The sequence below is a fragment of the Suricata suricatta genome, chromosome 2 (assembly GCF_006229205.1).
Source record: "Suricata suricatta isolate VVHF042 chromosome 2, meerkat_22Aug2017_6uvM2_HiC, whole genome shotgun sequence".
Taxonomy (NCBI): Eukaryota; Metazoa; Chordata; class Mammalia; order Carnivora; family Herpestidae; genus Suricata; species Suricata suricatta.
In genome coordinates, this window is record NC_043701.1 from 23,974,078 (window position 1) to 23,990,645 (window position 16,568).

General features: G+C 34.8%; 1 protein-coding gene across 2 annotated transcripts in view; it reads left to right on the forward strand.

Moving 5' to 3' along the window:
- Positions 1 to 16,568, forward strand: part of ZNF800 (zinc finger protein 800) — a 46,798-nt gene that overhangs the window by 13,502 nt on the left and 16,728 nt on the right. Inside the window, exons 3-5 of one of the 2 annotated variants that reach the window (XM_029923993.1) lie at positions 1,540 to 1,683; positions 3,831 to 5,523; positions 6,775 to 8,550. In XM_029923993.1, coding sequence (XP_029779853.1) covers positions 1,540 to 1,683; positions 3,831 to 5,523; position 6,775 — 1,838 coding nt within the window. In that variant the 3' untranslated portion in view covers positions 6,776 to 8,550. Of the gene's footprint in view, positions 1 to 1,539; positions 1,684 to 3,830; positions 5,524 to 6,774; positions 8,551 to 16,568 lie in introns of those variants that run through there. The other variant, XM_029923984.1, reaches the window with a different exon arrangement.

The following is a 16,568-nucleotide window of genomic DNA, read 5'->3' on the forward strand; positions in this document are numbered from 1 at the left end:
CCGGATGTATAATTTAATTTTTATGGGATTTAGGTTCATATTTTCTCTCATGATTCTCTAAAATAGGTTTGGTTTGGTTTGTTCATTTTACAAGATGGATAGTAAGGTGTATTTGCTCTTTAGTAGTCCCAGAGCTTAACAGAGTGTCAAGTACTTGCTGAGTGATGGAACACTTTGCACCTAGTTAGTCTTAAAGTTTTTTTTTTTTCAGGACGCTTTTGTTTTTTCCTCTTTAGTTTGTCAATATCATTATCATCTTTTTTATTTGAGGAAATTAAAAGCTAATTAATCAGTAAAGCACTGCAGATCAATTTTTGCAATTTACCTGTGGCAAAACCCTGTAAGAAGTAATGACAAAAGATCTTCTGCTTGTGTTTTATTCCTGGTGGATGTTTTTACTTTAAAGATTAGATACTTGTTGCGTTTATTTTGTTTCTTGCCTTTTGACCTTCTGTCATAATACTTAGATTCCCTATATCAGTGGCATTTCTTCAACTAATCTTTATTGAGCATTATTAGAGCTGAACACTTAGTAGTTATAAATAAGACAGGTTTGGTTTTGGCAGCTTTGGAGTTTATAATCTAGTGGGGAAGACAGGCTTTAAATTAGTTTAAAGTGTAAAACTATCAGCATTTAATTAATTGCACTTGAAGTGAGTTTGTGAGAGAGAAAGGCTTTGAATAAATTTATAGTGGTATCAAGAGGCCTAAGCAAAATTCACATTATGGACAAGGATTCTATACTCTCACACTCAATGGTCAGAACTCCATGTTGGCCTAGAACCTTAAGTAATTTGAGTTCAGTCGGTTGGGTGTCTGACTTTGGCTCAGGTCATGATCTTGTGGTCTGTGGGTTCGAGCCCCGCATCGGGCTCTGTGCTGACAGCTAGCTCAGAGGCTGGAGCCTGCTTCAGATTCTGTGTGTCCCTCTCTCTCTGCTCTTCCCCTGCTCATGATCTGTCTCTCTCTGTCTCTAAAAATAAATAAATGTTAAAAAAAATTTTAAAAAAAGAAAAAAAAAGTCACAGGCATTTTTGTGACAGTTTTGACTTTAATCTTTAAAGAATCAGGGGAAAATGTATTACAGAATTCCATCTTCATTTTATTGCCAAAGAGAGCTGTAGGAATCAGCCAGATACTTTGGCAGTGGGTAGAGGAGGAAGGGGCGTGTTTAATTCTTCTTTCCTATTCCATATCTATTGAATCAGTCTCTGGACGTGGGTCATGTACATCTTTATTCCCAGGTCATTGTGATGATCAACAAGATGTTGGAACCACTATTGGGATGTCCTAAGAATTGATTGGCTGCTGAATTAGAAAAAGCATATCAGTTTTAGCTGTCATAATATTCAAATGATGATAGGATTTTGCTTATAATTTACTTTATAACTTAGTTCTGAATACACTATGGTAGAAATTGGCAATGTCTGTATTTTGTTTTCAAAGAGTAATTGCACTTTGGATTGTCAACAGTGGTTGTCCCATTTAAAAGTGCATGTTACAGTCAAGTTACCTTTTGTGTTTTCTTTTTTCCCTCAGGAACTAAACAACTTAAGCATATTTTATTAAAAGATGTGGACACTATTTTTGAATGTAAATTATGCCGCAGTCTCTTCAGAGGATTACCAAATTTAATTACCCATAAAAAATTCTACTGCCCACCAAGTCTCCAGATGGATGACAGTAAGTTTTATTCATATATTCAGTCATGCATTTTATAGTTAAGTATTCATATACTGCAGCTATATGTTTGTATTAAGATGGTATTGATAATTTAATGATGGAGAATAAAATTAAATACTTCACAATATATTCATCCTCAATCGGTACTTTCATATGAGTGCTTTTTACTTGGGTTTTTCTAAAGATATAGGAGTCTAGATTTATGAGTATATTTATTTGTATTAAAATACTGGATATTGTGTTTGAATGTTTACAACGAGCAGATAGTTTATATTCAGGATTTTTCTAAGTTAAAAGAATGCTCAAAGGAGCTATTGGTATTTTTCATTTTCGCTTGTTGAACAGCTTGTTACATATGACTGTTAATTTACTAAGATTACTGTTAAGTAAATGAGAAGGCTGGAAATAGAGTAAAGAATGAGTAAATGAGGTGATTTCTTAGAGATGGTGAAGAGCATTAAAAAATAATAATCTTTTCATTTGTTTTCCAGATCTTGGTTTGAAGATCAGTTTTGTTCTCAGTGTAATTTATTTATAGATCACTCATTTTATCAGAAATAAGATTGTGTTATAGGCTGACTTGAGATTTAAAATAGCTTTATGTGAGGCAGGTTGAGGCTAATAATGTCTTTGTGGAACCAAATGTTTGTTGGATTAAGTATACTGACTCTGTATGATTAAGTAAGCAGTATGTGGAATGGTATTATTTTCTTGCTTTAAAGAACTAGTATAAATTCCTTAAAATATTTAAATAAGAAATAGGTTACTTTCATTATGTCTTGTTCAGGAGTTTAACTCTGAGGATTTATAAATTTATAGAACTTGTTTTGTCAGTTTGATACTATAGTTGCATTAGAGATTTTGTGTGCTTTTCAATTTAACTTTTTTGGGATGGGAATGAAATGAAAACTCCAAATATCAAAAGTACCATTTTAATTACTAGCATGAAGCTGTTATGAATTATAGGAGTTGAAGCAAAAATTTCATATTTGGAAATTTTTCTTACCACTGATAGATCTTGCTATACTTTTTAATCATTGAGATATAAATGAAAAGGCAGTCTATAGGGATAAGTTTTAAACCTGACCTTTTAATAACTGAAGTTCTAGTAGAAAATTAATTATTTTTCTGATAGTTACTCTTTGCAATTTTTTAGTGTAGAGTTGACTTTTTAGATAAATAGATACATGGATTTGTTGGATTATTGCTTAGTTCTCTTGGCAATACTCATTCTAGAAATACTTCTGTGAAAGCGTTATCCTTCTTATAGACACTCCTTTATCCATTTTAATTAGGAAGATCACTAGAAGAGCAATAATGAATCATTTCTTGATTTCTAAATGGATAATCAGATTTGATGCTGTATTTGTAGCCAGATTTTAGAGTTGTATGTGGAAACAAAGTAGTGTTAGATAACTCTGTTATAATAGGAATATATTTGGTTGCCTACAGGGGATATACTTATTTTACAAGTAAATAAAACTAGCTCTGTTTTTCAAATAAAAATCTAGTTTTTTTTCACTTGCTTTAATGGTATTGTGTCATGTTAAGAAAACATGCAGTAGGACTGAGTTTAGCACTTCTACACATGTCATCCATATTTATACCCTATAAATTTTTTTTCTATTCCATAAGATGTTTAAGTGTCCCTATACAAGTTGACTAGATTATTTACTATGGATTAAGTTAATAGGAATGCTGTTATATTTTCTAAAAAAAGAGTCACTTTTATATATAATAGTACATTCTTCACGATACTTTATCCATCTTAGGTTATGAGAACTTTGATTTGCTTTTGGTAGCCTAAAAGTTCTAGACTAAAAATTTGTAACACTGTTTTTATTGTTTAGGACATTTGTGTACTTATGTATTTTTTATTAAGGGCACTTAGAAGTGGAAGTAGCTCTTCAGAGTACATGTATTCCTTAGCATTTGTGTACCATGATGAGATTTTTACATTAATTTTAGTTTAATTAATACTAGTTTTTATCTTCATAAAATACAGGAAAGTAGATAATGCTCTTATAAAAATAAATACAAACCAGTAACGTAATAAATTTTAAGGTAGAAGTTCATAATACAATTTTAAATGTTAGAGAGCTGGAGCAGGCTATTTATCTCAGATTAAATTTTTTTTTTCTTAACAGACCTTCCTGACGTAAATGATAAACAAAGCCAAGCCATAAACGATCTCCTAGAAGCCATATATCCAAGTGTGGACAAGCGAGAATATATTATTAAGCTAGAACCCATAGAAACTAATCAAAATGCAGTGTTTCAGTATATTTCAAGGACTGATAATCCTACTGAAGTCACAGAGTCAAGCAGTGCTCCTGAACAAACCGAAGTTCAAATACAGGAAACTAGCACTGAACAGTCTAAAACAGTACCAGTTATAGACACAGAGGTGGAAACTGTAGAGCCCCCTCCTGTTGAGATTGTTGCAGATGAAGTTGCACATACATCTGATGAGCAACCTCAGGAATCACAGGCTGACTTGGAAACTTCTGACAATTCTGATTTTGGTCACCAGTTGATATGTTGTCTTTGTAGAAAAGAATTCAATTCCAGACGAGGCGTTCGACGTCACATTCGCAAAGTACACAAGAAAAAGATGGAAGAACTAAAAAAGTACATTGAAACACGAAAGAATCCAAACCAGTCCTCTAAAGGACGCAGTAAGAATGTTCTAGTTCCATTAAGTAGGAGTTGTCCAGTATGTTGTAAATCATTTGCTACAAAAGCGAATGTAAGGAGGCATTTTGATGAAGTTCATAGAGGACTAAGGAGGGATTCAATTACTCCTGATATAGCAACAAAGCCTGGGCAACCTTTGTTCCTGGATTCTGTTTCTCCTAAAAAATCTTTTAAGACTCGAAAACAAAAGTCGTCTTCAAAGGCTGAATACAATTTAACTGCATGCAAATGCCTCCTTTGCAAGAGGAAATATAGTTCACAAATAATGCTTAAAAGACATATGCAAATTGTCCACAAGATAACTCTTTCTGGAACAAACTCTAAAAGAGAGAAAGGCCCTAATAATACTGCCAGCAATTCAGAAATAAAAGTTAAAGTTGAACCAGCAGATTCTGTAGAATCTTCACCCCCTTCCATTACCCATTCTCCACAGAATGAATTAAAGGGAACAAATCATTCAAATGAAAAAAAGAACACACCGGCAGCACAGAAAAATAAAGTTAAACAAGACTCTGAAAGCCCTAAATCAACTAGTCCGTCTGCTGCAGGTGGCCAGCAGAAAACCAGGAAACCAAAACTTTCAGCTGGCTTTGACTTTAAGCAACTTTACTGTAAACTTTGTAAACGTCAGTTTACTTCCAAACAGAACTTGACTAAACACATTGAGTTGCACACAGATGGGAATAACATTTATGTAAAATTCTACAAGTGTCCTCTTTGCACTTATGAAACTCGGCGGAAGCGCGATGTGATACGACATATAACTGTGGTTCATAAAAAGTCATCCCGCTATCTTGGGAAAATAACAGCCAGTTTAGAGATCAGAGCTATAAAGAAGCCTATTGATTTTGTTCTAAATAAAGTGGCAAAAAGAGGCCCTTCGAGGGATGAGGCGAAACATAGTGATTCAAAACATGATGGCACTTCTAACTCTCCTAGTAAAAAGTATGAAGTAGCTGACGTTGGTATTGAAGTAAAAGTCACAAAAAACTTTTCTCTTCACAGATGCAATAAATGTGGAAAGGCATTTGCCAAAAAGACTTATCTTGAACATCATAAGAAAACTCATAAGGCAAATGCTTCCAATTCACCTGAAGGAAACAAAACCAAAGGCCGAAGTACAAGATCTAAGGCTCTTGTCTGGTGAGGAACAGTTACAGAGTTTTGCTTTTTCCCCCCCATCGAACTAAAAAAATCATTTGACCATAATTTATAGCTGGTTCCATTTTAACACATGTTTGCTTCCATATATCTTATGGCAGTGGGAACTGCAAGAGTGATGTGCATATTGCATTTACCTCTTCAGTGACCTTTATTCCAGTGGCTTGGGAACAAAAGTTAACTTCAGAACTTATCTTCCACAGGACAATGCATTATAGTTCTAGGTAGATGGCATAGGGTCAGTGCTTTCCTCTCAATGTTGTAAAATATATACATTTATATTGGCTTATGTTTACAATAGAAGTCTTCTGTTTAACTAACTTTGCACAGGTTTAATTTGATTTAGTGACTTAGTCTACTAATGAAAACATTGTAGGAAAAGTTAAATATATTAGAATGAATTTGTGAAGGAGATAATTATAGGACAAAAGTCTTTTGAGGCACTGTAATTATTGTAAAAATTAATTTGTGATGGCTAAATAAAGTGCTGCACTAAGAAAAAGAAAATCCCCAAATTGAATTTAGACCAATAAGCAATTATTATTTATGTTTAACATAGTGCTTCCAGTCAAAGGGTGGAAACTTGATAAACAAAAGTTTGAATTTTTTTTTTTCCTTCTCCTTGGGAGTGTGTGTTAGTTACCAGTTTTAGTTTTGATCTATGGAAAAAGTGATTATTTAGGTTCCAAATCTTACTTTTCCCTTTCTATTTAAATAGACGTTTTGTGATCATTTCAACAGTTATTATTAAGTGGGGTTTTTGTTGTTTTTTTCCTTTCTTTTTTTTTTTTTTTTTTTTTTGTGGTTGTGCATTGCAAGAAAAGGAAAATCCCTATTGGGGAAAAAAGAAAAAAATTTACTTTTTTAGAAGGTTTTGGAATAAATATAGATTTTTAAAATGCAATATGAAATAAGGAATAGACTCCCTATACTTGTTTTGCAAGTCTGTCTGTATTTTTAAAAGTTTACCTTCAGTACCTGTGTCCCCTGTATTAAGGCATTTAATATATTCAGTTAGTATTAAATTAGTTTGGGATTCAGCTTTTAAAGCAGTATACTTAGTTTGAATACTGAGTAGGTTAAATGTTGTGATTTGAGTATCACACATGTTTTTATTTGTGTGGAAACTTGAGATGAAACCATCCTTGAGAAGTCATTTACTATTGTATAATTTTAAAAACAAGGTTTTATTGGTAAACTCAAAAGTGTTCATTTATTCCCATTTCTCCTCAGATAACTTCAAGTGATGTACGAAAAGGTTTGGAGTTCATTTTTGTGGAAAGACTTTAAATTGGTGTTAGAACCACTAAACGTCTTCAAATGGTACTATGAGAAAAAAAGGAAAAACATTTTCATAAATATTCGACTGTAACTGCTGTTTTCTGACTAAAATAATAACCATCTAACCACTTGTTTCTAAGGCTCTGCCTCTTCCAGCACTTGGAAGTAGCTGTGACAGTACACATTGTCATCACAGTCCATCAGCTAACCACCCTTGATCTTGCGCATTTGGTCTACAGTTTCTGCAAAAATGTTGCAAATTTTGTTTTCCAAACAATTTGTTGATTAAAGCGATCAACAACCTGAAGAATATATCACCACTGGTGATTTTTAATTGACAGAGACTTTATATCTTAGTGACTTTAGTTTTGTTTCACTTTATTTGGCAAAATTTTCATCTGGATTGTACAGATCTATTTCCTAGTGAGTATATGTTAGGACCAAAAGAGAAAATAGTATCGACATATTATAAATATTTAGCCTACTAAATATTTGTAATTATTTTTACATTCATTTATTTCTAACTTGTTCTCCAGCACTTAAATGTTTGAAAGTTTCATTCTAAAAGATATTCAACAGGAAAGTTCCAGTTCATTTTCATTTATGGATTATTACTTTTATTTGTCAACATCTGAGGTTTTTATTGAAAATTAAACATTCCCCTTTTTTTCTTTAAATTTTATATAAAGCACTTTAATAATAGATGCAACTTAATTTTTCAGTTTCTATTTTTTTTAAATATCACACTTTTACTAATGTTAATATGAAGGTAGTAAATAGCTTACTGATATCTTATGGATGCAGACAATCCATGCACAACCACTTCTTATGATATTAGTTTAATTCTTTAAATATTGCTAAAAAAGGAAGATGGGAGTATAAACCCTGAATTTTTTTCTCCCAGGTAAAGTCTTAAATGACTACTTTAGATGATATTTGATTCCTACTGTTAAAATAATGAATTCTTGTCCATTTTTGTAATCAAGATTTTAGGAAAAACAGAAGTACATCTATCGTTATGAAATATTGGGCAAGTTTTTGTGTATCAACATTTTGTACTTTTTAGGGAATATTTTATTTTTTAGTAATTTTTGTCAAATTATAATTTTAAAAGGTACAGCAGAGAATATACCATGTTTTTTACATCGGTTCATACCTGTACTTAGGAGGGACCCTGTCCATCTATATACTTTTTGTATAAAGTTTTAAAGTGTTGAAGATCCACAAGGTCATAATAAAATGCTTCTATAGCTAGAAAAACATTGACCCTTCCCAGTGCTTTGCACTAAAATATACTGTGAAAGGAAACTAGAAAGACTGTAACTGTTGCTGGAAATGTTCTATATTGAATGTACATGCTCTTGTTGGAAAAATGTACTATATGTGATGGAAATAAACCAGACTCAAAGTTATTTCAGCTAAATGTGCTTCAACAAAGGTGCATTGGTTGAAACTTAAATGTTTTATCAAATTTAAATTTATTCAGAGACTATGAGCAGCTACACTTGAATTTTACCCTGATAGTTTTATTTTTAAGAATTAGAGTGATAATTTCTCTTTAATTTAAAAACAGATTTACTTTTCCACATATGGAAATCTTGTACTTACAGATCTAACTTTAATGATTAATAGCATAATATATGTAGGGAACTAAATGTATAGGTGGTATTTCATTTATAAACCATCCTCATTAGTTGCACGTTATTAAATCTGTATGTTTGACTTTTGCAAGGTGTTATCTTTTATACATTCTTACACACAAGACATATTCCAAAGATATATTCCAGACTTAAGTACCTACAACCAGTGAAAAGATACGCATATTCCTAAAAAGCTGGGGGTAGTTCTTTGCTACAGCTTCTCATCTGTGTATCAGCCTCTTGCTCTCTACTTTACTTGTTAAATACTGTAGGGAATAAAGAAAAAGAACCTGATGTTGGTGGACGGGAGCCCAATAGCTGGTATTCCTTTATTTCAACCCCTTATTTCCACAGTCCAATTCATAGTTTGATTCTGCCATCATAACTCTAGGCCCACAGAGCAGGAATTTAGAAGGAGGAATTGAGGGTTCCAAGGACTGTCAAAAGGTTTCATCTGGGTCATAGAGGTAGCAATAGCACTTTGTCAGGATGTGTCTGTCTAAATTAGAATTGCCTAGAGAGATTGAGAATGTTTTATCATAGTAACAAAATTAATGGATTATGGCAGATAGGAGTTACAGGCTAAACAAGTTTAGAAAGGTGGAATAAACAAGTAAGGTATTCGAAGTTCTTTGTTCTTCCTATTTCTTTCTGGTCTTCATCCTTACTTTTTGGTTTTATTTTGATTTGTGAGCTGTCTTCTCAGAGCCTGAGGTTTGAGGCTCTTACGGAGAGATCTGTGGCAGAAGCTTTTCTGCATGTACACTATATAAGCAAATATTTATAGCACTTTTTGTTGTGGGGAGGAGTAGTTAAGCAGGTAAAGAGCCATCAGAAACTGCTTATTTTATATTAAAACCTATTTTTGGCCATCAATTATACCTACCTTTGCTGTGTTTGAGCAGTTAAGGGTTTTCCTGTAGAATTCAACTCCTCTTATTTCCTGAGATACCTTCCACACATAAGTGCTGTGGAAGAGGAAGAACAATGACAAATATGGCTTGCATTTCAACTTCATAAGTTTGGGTAGTGCAAGTGAGAGCTGGATGACGTATGGCTGCCACTGGGCAGGTGTTTATTAGAACATGGAGATACATACCTTCAATCCATGTTTCCCTTTCCCCCTCTTTTCTCCCAACTTCAGGAAGAAAGCCTTCTTCTTGAAAAGTATATATGTTCTTTATTCTGGTAGAATAAATAAATTACTCATCTGTAATTTTTGGCCTACTTTTGTATGTATGAGCTAAATTTTTGGCTTGTATTACTGAAAAGTACTTCACTTTTTTTTTTTTTTAAGGATATGTACTTGTTATATTGCTTTATGATCAATAGGCTGTTCTACTCATTTTGCTTAAAAGAGCCCATGGATGCAGTAGCAGGGAATTTTGTGGTCTTGCTATGGTTGAGTTTACCAATAGGAGTCACAGCAAGAAAGTATTAAGATAGACATAAGTCATTTCCTATTGTGAAGTTACAAAAAATGTTTTCAAATAGCATGACCACTGAGAAAGAAATGCTTCTTGGGGTGCCTGGGTGGCTCAGTCGGTTAAGCGGCTGACTTCAGCTCAGGTCATGATCTCATAGTTCATGGGTTTGAGCCCTGCGTCAGGCTCTGAGGTGTCAGCACAGAAGAGCCTGCTTCTGATTCTGTGTCTCCCTCTCTCTCTCCGATCCTCCCCTACTCACACTCTGTGTCTTCTCTCTCTCTCAAAAAGAAATAAACATTAAAAAAATTAAATGTTTTTTAAACTTTAGAAATTGGGATTCCAGTTTTCCGACAGTGGCCCATGGAAGTATTCTAGATCCTTAGTTAGGAGTTTTAGAAGTTACTTTATAATGGAATCTATAAATTACCAGAATTATGATTTAGCTGTGACTCTAATAGTTGATCTGAAGCCGAGCTCCAAGATATATGAGGCATAATGTTGGTTGTTGTATTAGACAAAAATCCTTCTGTACTCTGTGCTATTCTTTCCCTCTTCTCCAACTTTAGAAACCTCAGGATTGGAAGGAAATAAGGATCAGCAGTCTTAAGAATGGCTATTGTTTGGTTTGTAAGGAATTGGGCACATGATAGACTGTAGAATAAAACATGTTTCATTTAAGTTCACCTGCAATTATTTTGACTTTTCTAACTTTCAAATTCACTCCTCTCTCCCAGAATTTGTTTCTGTACCATTTTTCTCTTCCGAATTTCTGGCTTTCCTTTTTTTGCTTCTGTACCAAGTACCAAGATAGCCAAAATGTTTTTTGAGAAGGTGAGAGGGTGGAAAGTCAGCTCATTTCTTCCTGAATATCGCTCTAAATTCGATTTGTTAGATTTATTATTTCTTTTCTAACTACTTCTGCATATATTTATCACCGCCATACCCCAAGCAGAGGGGAACTTAATGAAGACCATAGTTGTATCTGGTTAAGAAAATGCCTGAAGTTGGAGGTTTTGCTGTTTGTGCCCACTCAGCAGAGTTAATTTGCTTGATTGTTTATTTTTGAGGTCAGGGACTATGTCTTGATAATTTTGTGTAGTGCCTAGCACATTTTCATGTATACTCAGGCACTTTAAGTAAAAACTTGATATTCAAGTAAAGTGGTTAGCTTTTTCCATCTCAGAACTGTGCTATCATATACTTTGAGACTTTGGGTTTTAATTTCATAAACTTTTAAGGTTTATTTTTGAGAGAGAGTCAGAATGCGAGCAGGGGAGGGGCAGAGAGAGGGAGACAGAATAAGAAGCAGGCTTCAGGCTCTGAGCTGTCAGCACAGAGGCCAACACAGGGCTTGAACTCACGGACTGTGAGATCATAACCCGAGTCGAAGTTGGACGCTTAACTGACTGAGCTGCCCAGGCTCCCCATAATTTCATAAACTTTTATTCTCTCAATATTGATTTTACTTACTTTAGAAAATGCTGCCAGTACTAAGATGGTAGTTTATAATAATAAACAGAACTCTTTGTATTAGGTAATAATAATGAACATTCATGGAGTGTTTACTGTATGCTAAGCACTCTGCTATCCTTTACATGCATAATGCCCCTTATCTACTAAGAAGACCCACCAGTAAAATCCACCAATAAGAACTGTTACTTCATAATCTCCATTTTATAGAATAGGAAGTTGAAGCTTAGGGAATTTCAGTGACTTACTTAAGTTCACATAGCTAGTGAACTACAGAATTGAGACTTGACATTAGGTCTGACTGCAAAGCATGTGCTCTTAATCTGTGCATATTACATTTGCACATTGTACTGTTTGCAAAGCACATTTACCACATTATCTTATTGGCAGCTTAGTATAATGATCTGGAGCTAGATTAGTTGGTGAAATTTTTGTATCCACACATTATTTCCTGTGTGGTTTTGTACAAGTTACTTAACCATTCTGTGTCCTAGTTACCTCACCTATGAAATGGGGATAATATCTACCTTATAGGGTTCTGAGGATAAAATGAAAAATACATAAAACATTTAAAATAGTGCTTGGCTTGTTACAATAAATGTTAGATATAGTTATCATAAGTGATTTTCATAGCATCTGAAATGCGTAATGTTTTTTATTACCACTTAAAGTTTAGATTGAAATAGGTGCATTAGAAGAGAACTTTATTGCTACACATCAGATTTTAACTCCTGCTTTGTATTTAATTGGGACAATGAAGACAACCAACTGTATTATTATTTGCTATCAGCTTTCTTCTGATCAGATAAGACTAGTTTACCATTCTCATATATTTCCCATTCATCTTGAAAAAGGTATTAGGTAGTTTTAAGTACATTCATTTTAACTTTGGCTTTGCTTTTATAGTTACTCCCCAGAATAACCCATCTGTCTTAAAATACTTATTAGTATCTGCCCCATCACACAATAATTTTATTTTTGGTCATGTGCAGAATATTGACATGGAGCAAATATTAATTGAGTAACATAGCTGAAACATTTTTATACAATAAAAGCACCCATGCGGTACTATTTGAAAGAAAGCTTCAGTTACGGAATGAGTGGATTCTTCAGGAGATCACGATTTGGGCTAAGTCAGGAATTTCTTTGGTAAATGTGTCATGAAGGGGGTAAGAAGTGGTACTTTCAAAAGTCTTACCACTGATAGTCATTAGTGGTAATAGTACTCCAAATTTCACTGAGGCCTAAGTACTATTGGATTATCTTCTGAGAGGGTTTACCCGCACACCTGATTGTTCTAGATTTTACTTTTTTAACAATAAGATAAGGACTTTCAGAAACTTTAGTATTTAGGGACTTGTATAATTTGCAACACCACAGAGCACCTTTGTCCCTAGGTTTAGGGAACCTTCGTGTTCTGAACTTCAGATCAAGTGCTGGGGTTCCAGCGCCAGTGTTGTGTGGATTCTTAGTGACTATGATACTCAAATACTTGTGTCAGGTATCTGGAGCATATTCCTGGCACACAGAGCACTGTGATGTTTAAGGCATAGAATGATAATGCTTCAAAAAATAGCCAAGCCAACATAAAACAAAAAACAAAAACAAACCCCAAGAAAAGAAACCTCACTTAGAATGCTTGTGCGATAATAACTTGAAGCCATCTGGGTGTCCTGCTTTATATAATCTCGTAACACTTTCAGTACAAGAGTGTGTAATGATATTATGTCGAGAGGAAAAGTTATTACACCAAAATGAACCCTACGTGCATGGAACTGTTATTACAACTCAGGTTTTGAATATTGGTTTTTAATCTCTTCAATCTGTGGGATTTATACTGAAAATAAATTAGCTCTGAGAAATGGAACTGTGGCTTTTAGTCAGACTTTTAAGCTGTGCAAAAATATTTTTTAAAGAAGCCTGAGACTCTTCTTGCATAGATTGGGAGTTTGGTAGACCTGAACCCCAAAATATCTGTTAGGTGTGACTAGTAACTTTTATTTTGGATGGAAGAAAAAAAAGCAAAGAATACTTTTCCGTCTAAGAAAAAAATAGTGAAGCACTAGGAACATATTGTGTGCACAAGTGATTGAGTTATATGAAAAAATACTTTTGGGGAAAGGATTTTTATGTAGTTTTCTTGAATTTTTGACATATAAATTGTTAGGGGCTTTTTATAAAAGCTTCTGTAGGAGAGTGGTTATGTCATTTTCAAGCCATTTGATCATTATATATCTGTTGAATTCCTTGGAATTCAATGTGCCAGGCATTTGTAGACGGTTGGGACTTTCTGAGTTTCTTTTCCTTTGGGCAGGCTTCAAGGTGATCAGATAGGTTAATGGGAGTGTCATAAAGATGGTCAAAAACATACTTGGTGAAATTTATGCATAATTTTCAGTATATCCTCAAGTTAAACTTTTTTTGAAACATTTTTATATTTTTCCAGTTTGCTTTTTCTTTGGCCATCTTGTCAACTGTTGTTTCATATGATTGTGAGAGAACAAAATCACTTATTTGCCATAAAATGTGGACACAAACAGATTATTGTATATAGGAGGAAGAGATGGTTTTGTTTCGTGTAACTTCCCTGGATCTCTTTAATCTTTAAGTGCACCGCTGTAATGCTATGAATTGTTAAACTTAAAGGTTTAAGATACTTCTCTGAATCCCCCCCTTTTTTTAATAGTTTATTGTCAAATTAGTTTCCATATGATACCCAGTGCTTCTCCCCACAAGTGCCCCCCACCACGACCATCACCCCTTTCCTCCCTCCCCCTCCCCCATGGTTCCTTTTCAGTATTCAATAGTCTCTCATGATATGTGTCCCTCACTCTCCCCAGCTCTCTTTCCCTCTTCCCCTCCCTATGGTTCTCTGTTAGTTTTCTCCTGTTAGACCTATGAGTGCAAACATATGGTATCTGTCCTTTTCCGCCTGACTTATTTCACTTAGCATGACATCCTCGAGGTCCATCCACATTGCTACAAATGGCCATATTTCATTCTTCCTCATTGCCATATAGTCCTCCATTGTATATATATACCACATCTTCTTGATCCACTCATCAGGTGATGGACATTTAGGCTTGTTCCATGTTTTGGCTATTGTTGACAGTGCTGCTATGAACATTGGGGTACATGCTCCTATGCATCAGCATTTCTGTATCCCTTGGGTAAATCCCTAGCAGTGCTATTGCTGGGTCATAGGGGAGTTCTATTGATAGTTTTTTGAGGAGCCTCCACACTTTTCCAGAGCGGTGCACCAGTCTACATTCCCACCAACAGTGTAGGAGGGTGCCAGTCTCTCCACATCCTCACCAGCATCTATAGTCTCTTGATTTGTTCATTTTAGTGACTCTGACCAGTGTGAGGTAGTATCTCACTGTGGTTTTGATGTGAATTTCCATGATGATGAGTGACGCTGAGCATCGTTTCATGTGCCTGTTTGCCATCTGGATGTCCTCTTTGGAGAAGTGTCTATTCAGGTCTTCTGCCCATTTCTTCACTGGATCACTCATTTTTCATGTATGGAGTTTAGTGAGCTCCTCCCCCCCTTTTTAAGAACAACTAGAGCTAAGTAACACTGTGTCTTCAAATCACAGATGCTACAAGATGGAACTAAGACCCTCTAACCACATGCTTAGATTACCACCCACACCCAATTTGCCTTGTCCTCTAAATGCAACTGTGTTGAGTTTCGTGCACTCATATATAAAAATATTTTATTTTATTTTATTTTATTTTTTGGTTGCAAGAACAGAGTTTTACTTGGTCTGTAGCTAGTAATGAAAGGCTTATTAGAAAGCTTTATGTGGGAAAATAGGGAGATAAAAACTGGCTTCACCATATAGATTTCAATTAGGTGTTAACAGAACCTGGAAAAAAAATCAATGCAGCGATAGTGATGGGGTGTGGTCCTTTTAGTTTCCCTGGAAGCTAAAGAGAATACTGCTGCTATTGCCCTTCTCAGACTCTGTTTTTACTTTTTATTTTTAAACTAATGACCTCATTCTGTATCTTCTCAACGTGGTTAAAACTGCCTCATTACTTCTGCTGCCTGCCATCTCTGCTTTTTAGCTACTTTCCATGTAGCTTGAGTTCGACTCCTGTAAGAGAAAATCTGATTAAGTTAGGTTTATTCCCTGGTGGGCAAATCTCTCATTTCAGGTCTTTTCATAGGTTGCTGGCCATAAGTTACTCTTTGTAGATTGGCTGCTTTGGGGAGAGGTGCTCCCTGTCGCTCCTGTCATTGGTAATCATGTTGGGAGAGTCAGCGGCATGAAACATGTCCCTGAACCCGAAAAAAGGAGTCTTGGTGGGAATCTTTTAAAAGAGGGATCTGGATAGTTCTGGAATGTAATCTTTCCAGTATACATGATTCGATATAATTAGATAAAGGGGATTAAGTGTACTCTTCCCAAGATGAGCACTGAGTAATGAATAGAATCGTTGAATCATACTGTGCACCTGAAACTAATATAACATTGTATGTTAATTATACTTTAGTTAAGAAAGTCAGAGTTGATAGGTACCAGATTCATGGTATGAATGATTGAATCTAGTTCTGGAAAAAAAAACAACTAGCACATAAAGTAAAACTAAAAAGGTAATAGATTTAAAAGTAACCTGAGGCCTTGCGTGATCTGGCAGTGCAGATCAGTCCTTTCTGTACCGAGAAAATGTGGAAAGAGTTTTCTGATCAGCATCTGCAGTTCCTTTTCTGAACTGCCTGGTGCTGTTTTTATCTTTGGCTTTGCAGATTCATAGACAGCCTAAAGTTTTCACTCCGAAAGAACCATTACATCTCCTGTAACAGCGGATTAGGCCATTTTGTCAATTGCTGCTGCTTTCCACACACTGCCAATTATGCTGTATAGTTTGAGTTGGTGATTTAGTGAAGCCTTTAAGTATCGCTTCTGTTTTTCTACTTGTATTTTCTATGTTTGGGGTCACTCTGCAATAGCTGTTTAATCTCCTCTCAGTCATTCCTTCAGTGATACATCCCGTTGGTTGAGTGTCCATCATGTGCCTGGCATTATTTCATTATTTTGGGAAAACAGAGTCATACAGTGGTGAAAACATGGATTTCTAAGAATCATGCAGACCTGAGTTCAAGCCCTGGCTCCTTTACTTACTAGTTATTTAATCTTTCTAAGCTTCAGTTTTTGTCTGTAAAATGATAATATTAGCAACTACCTTATGGGTAGTTTTG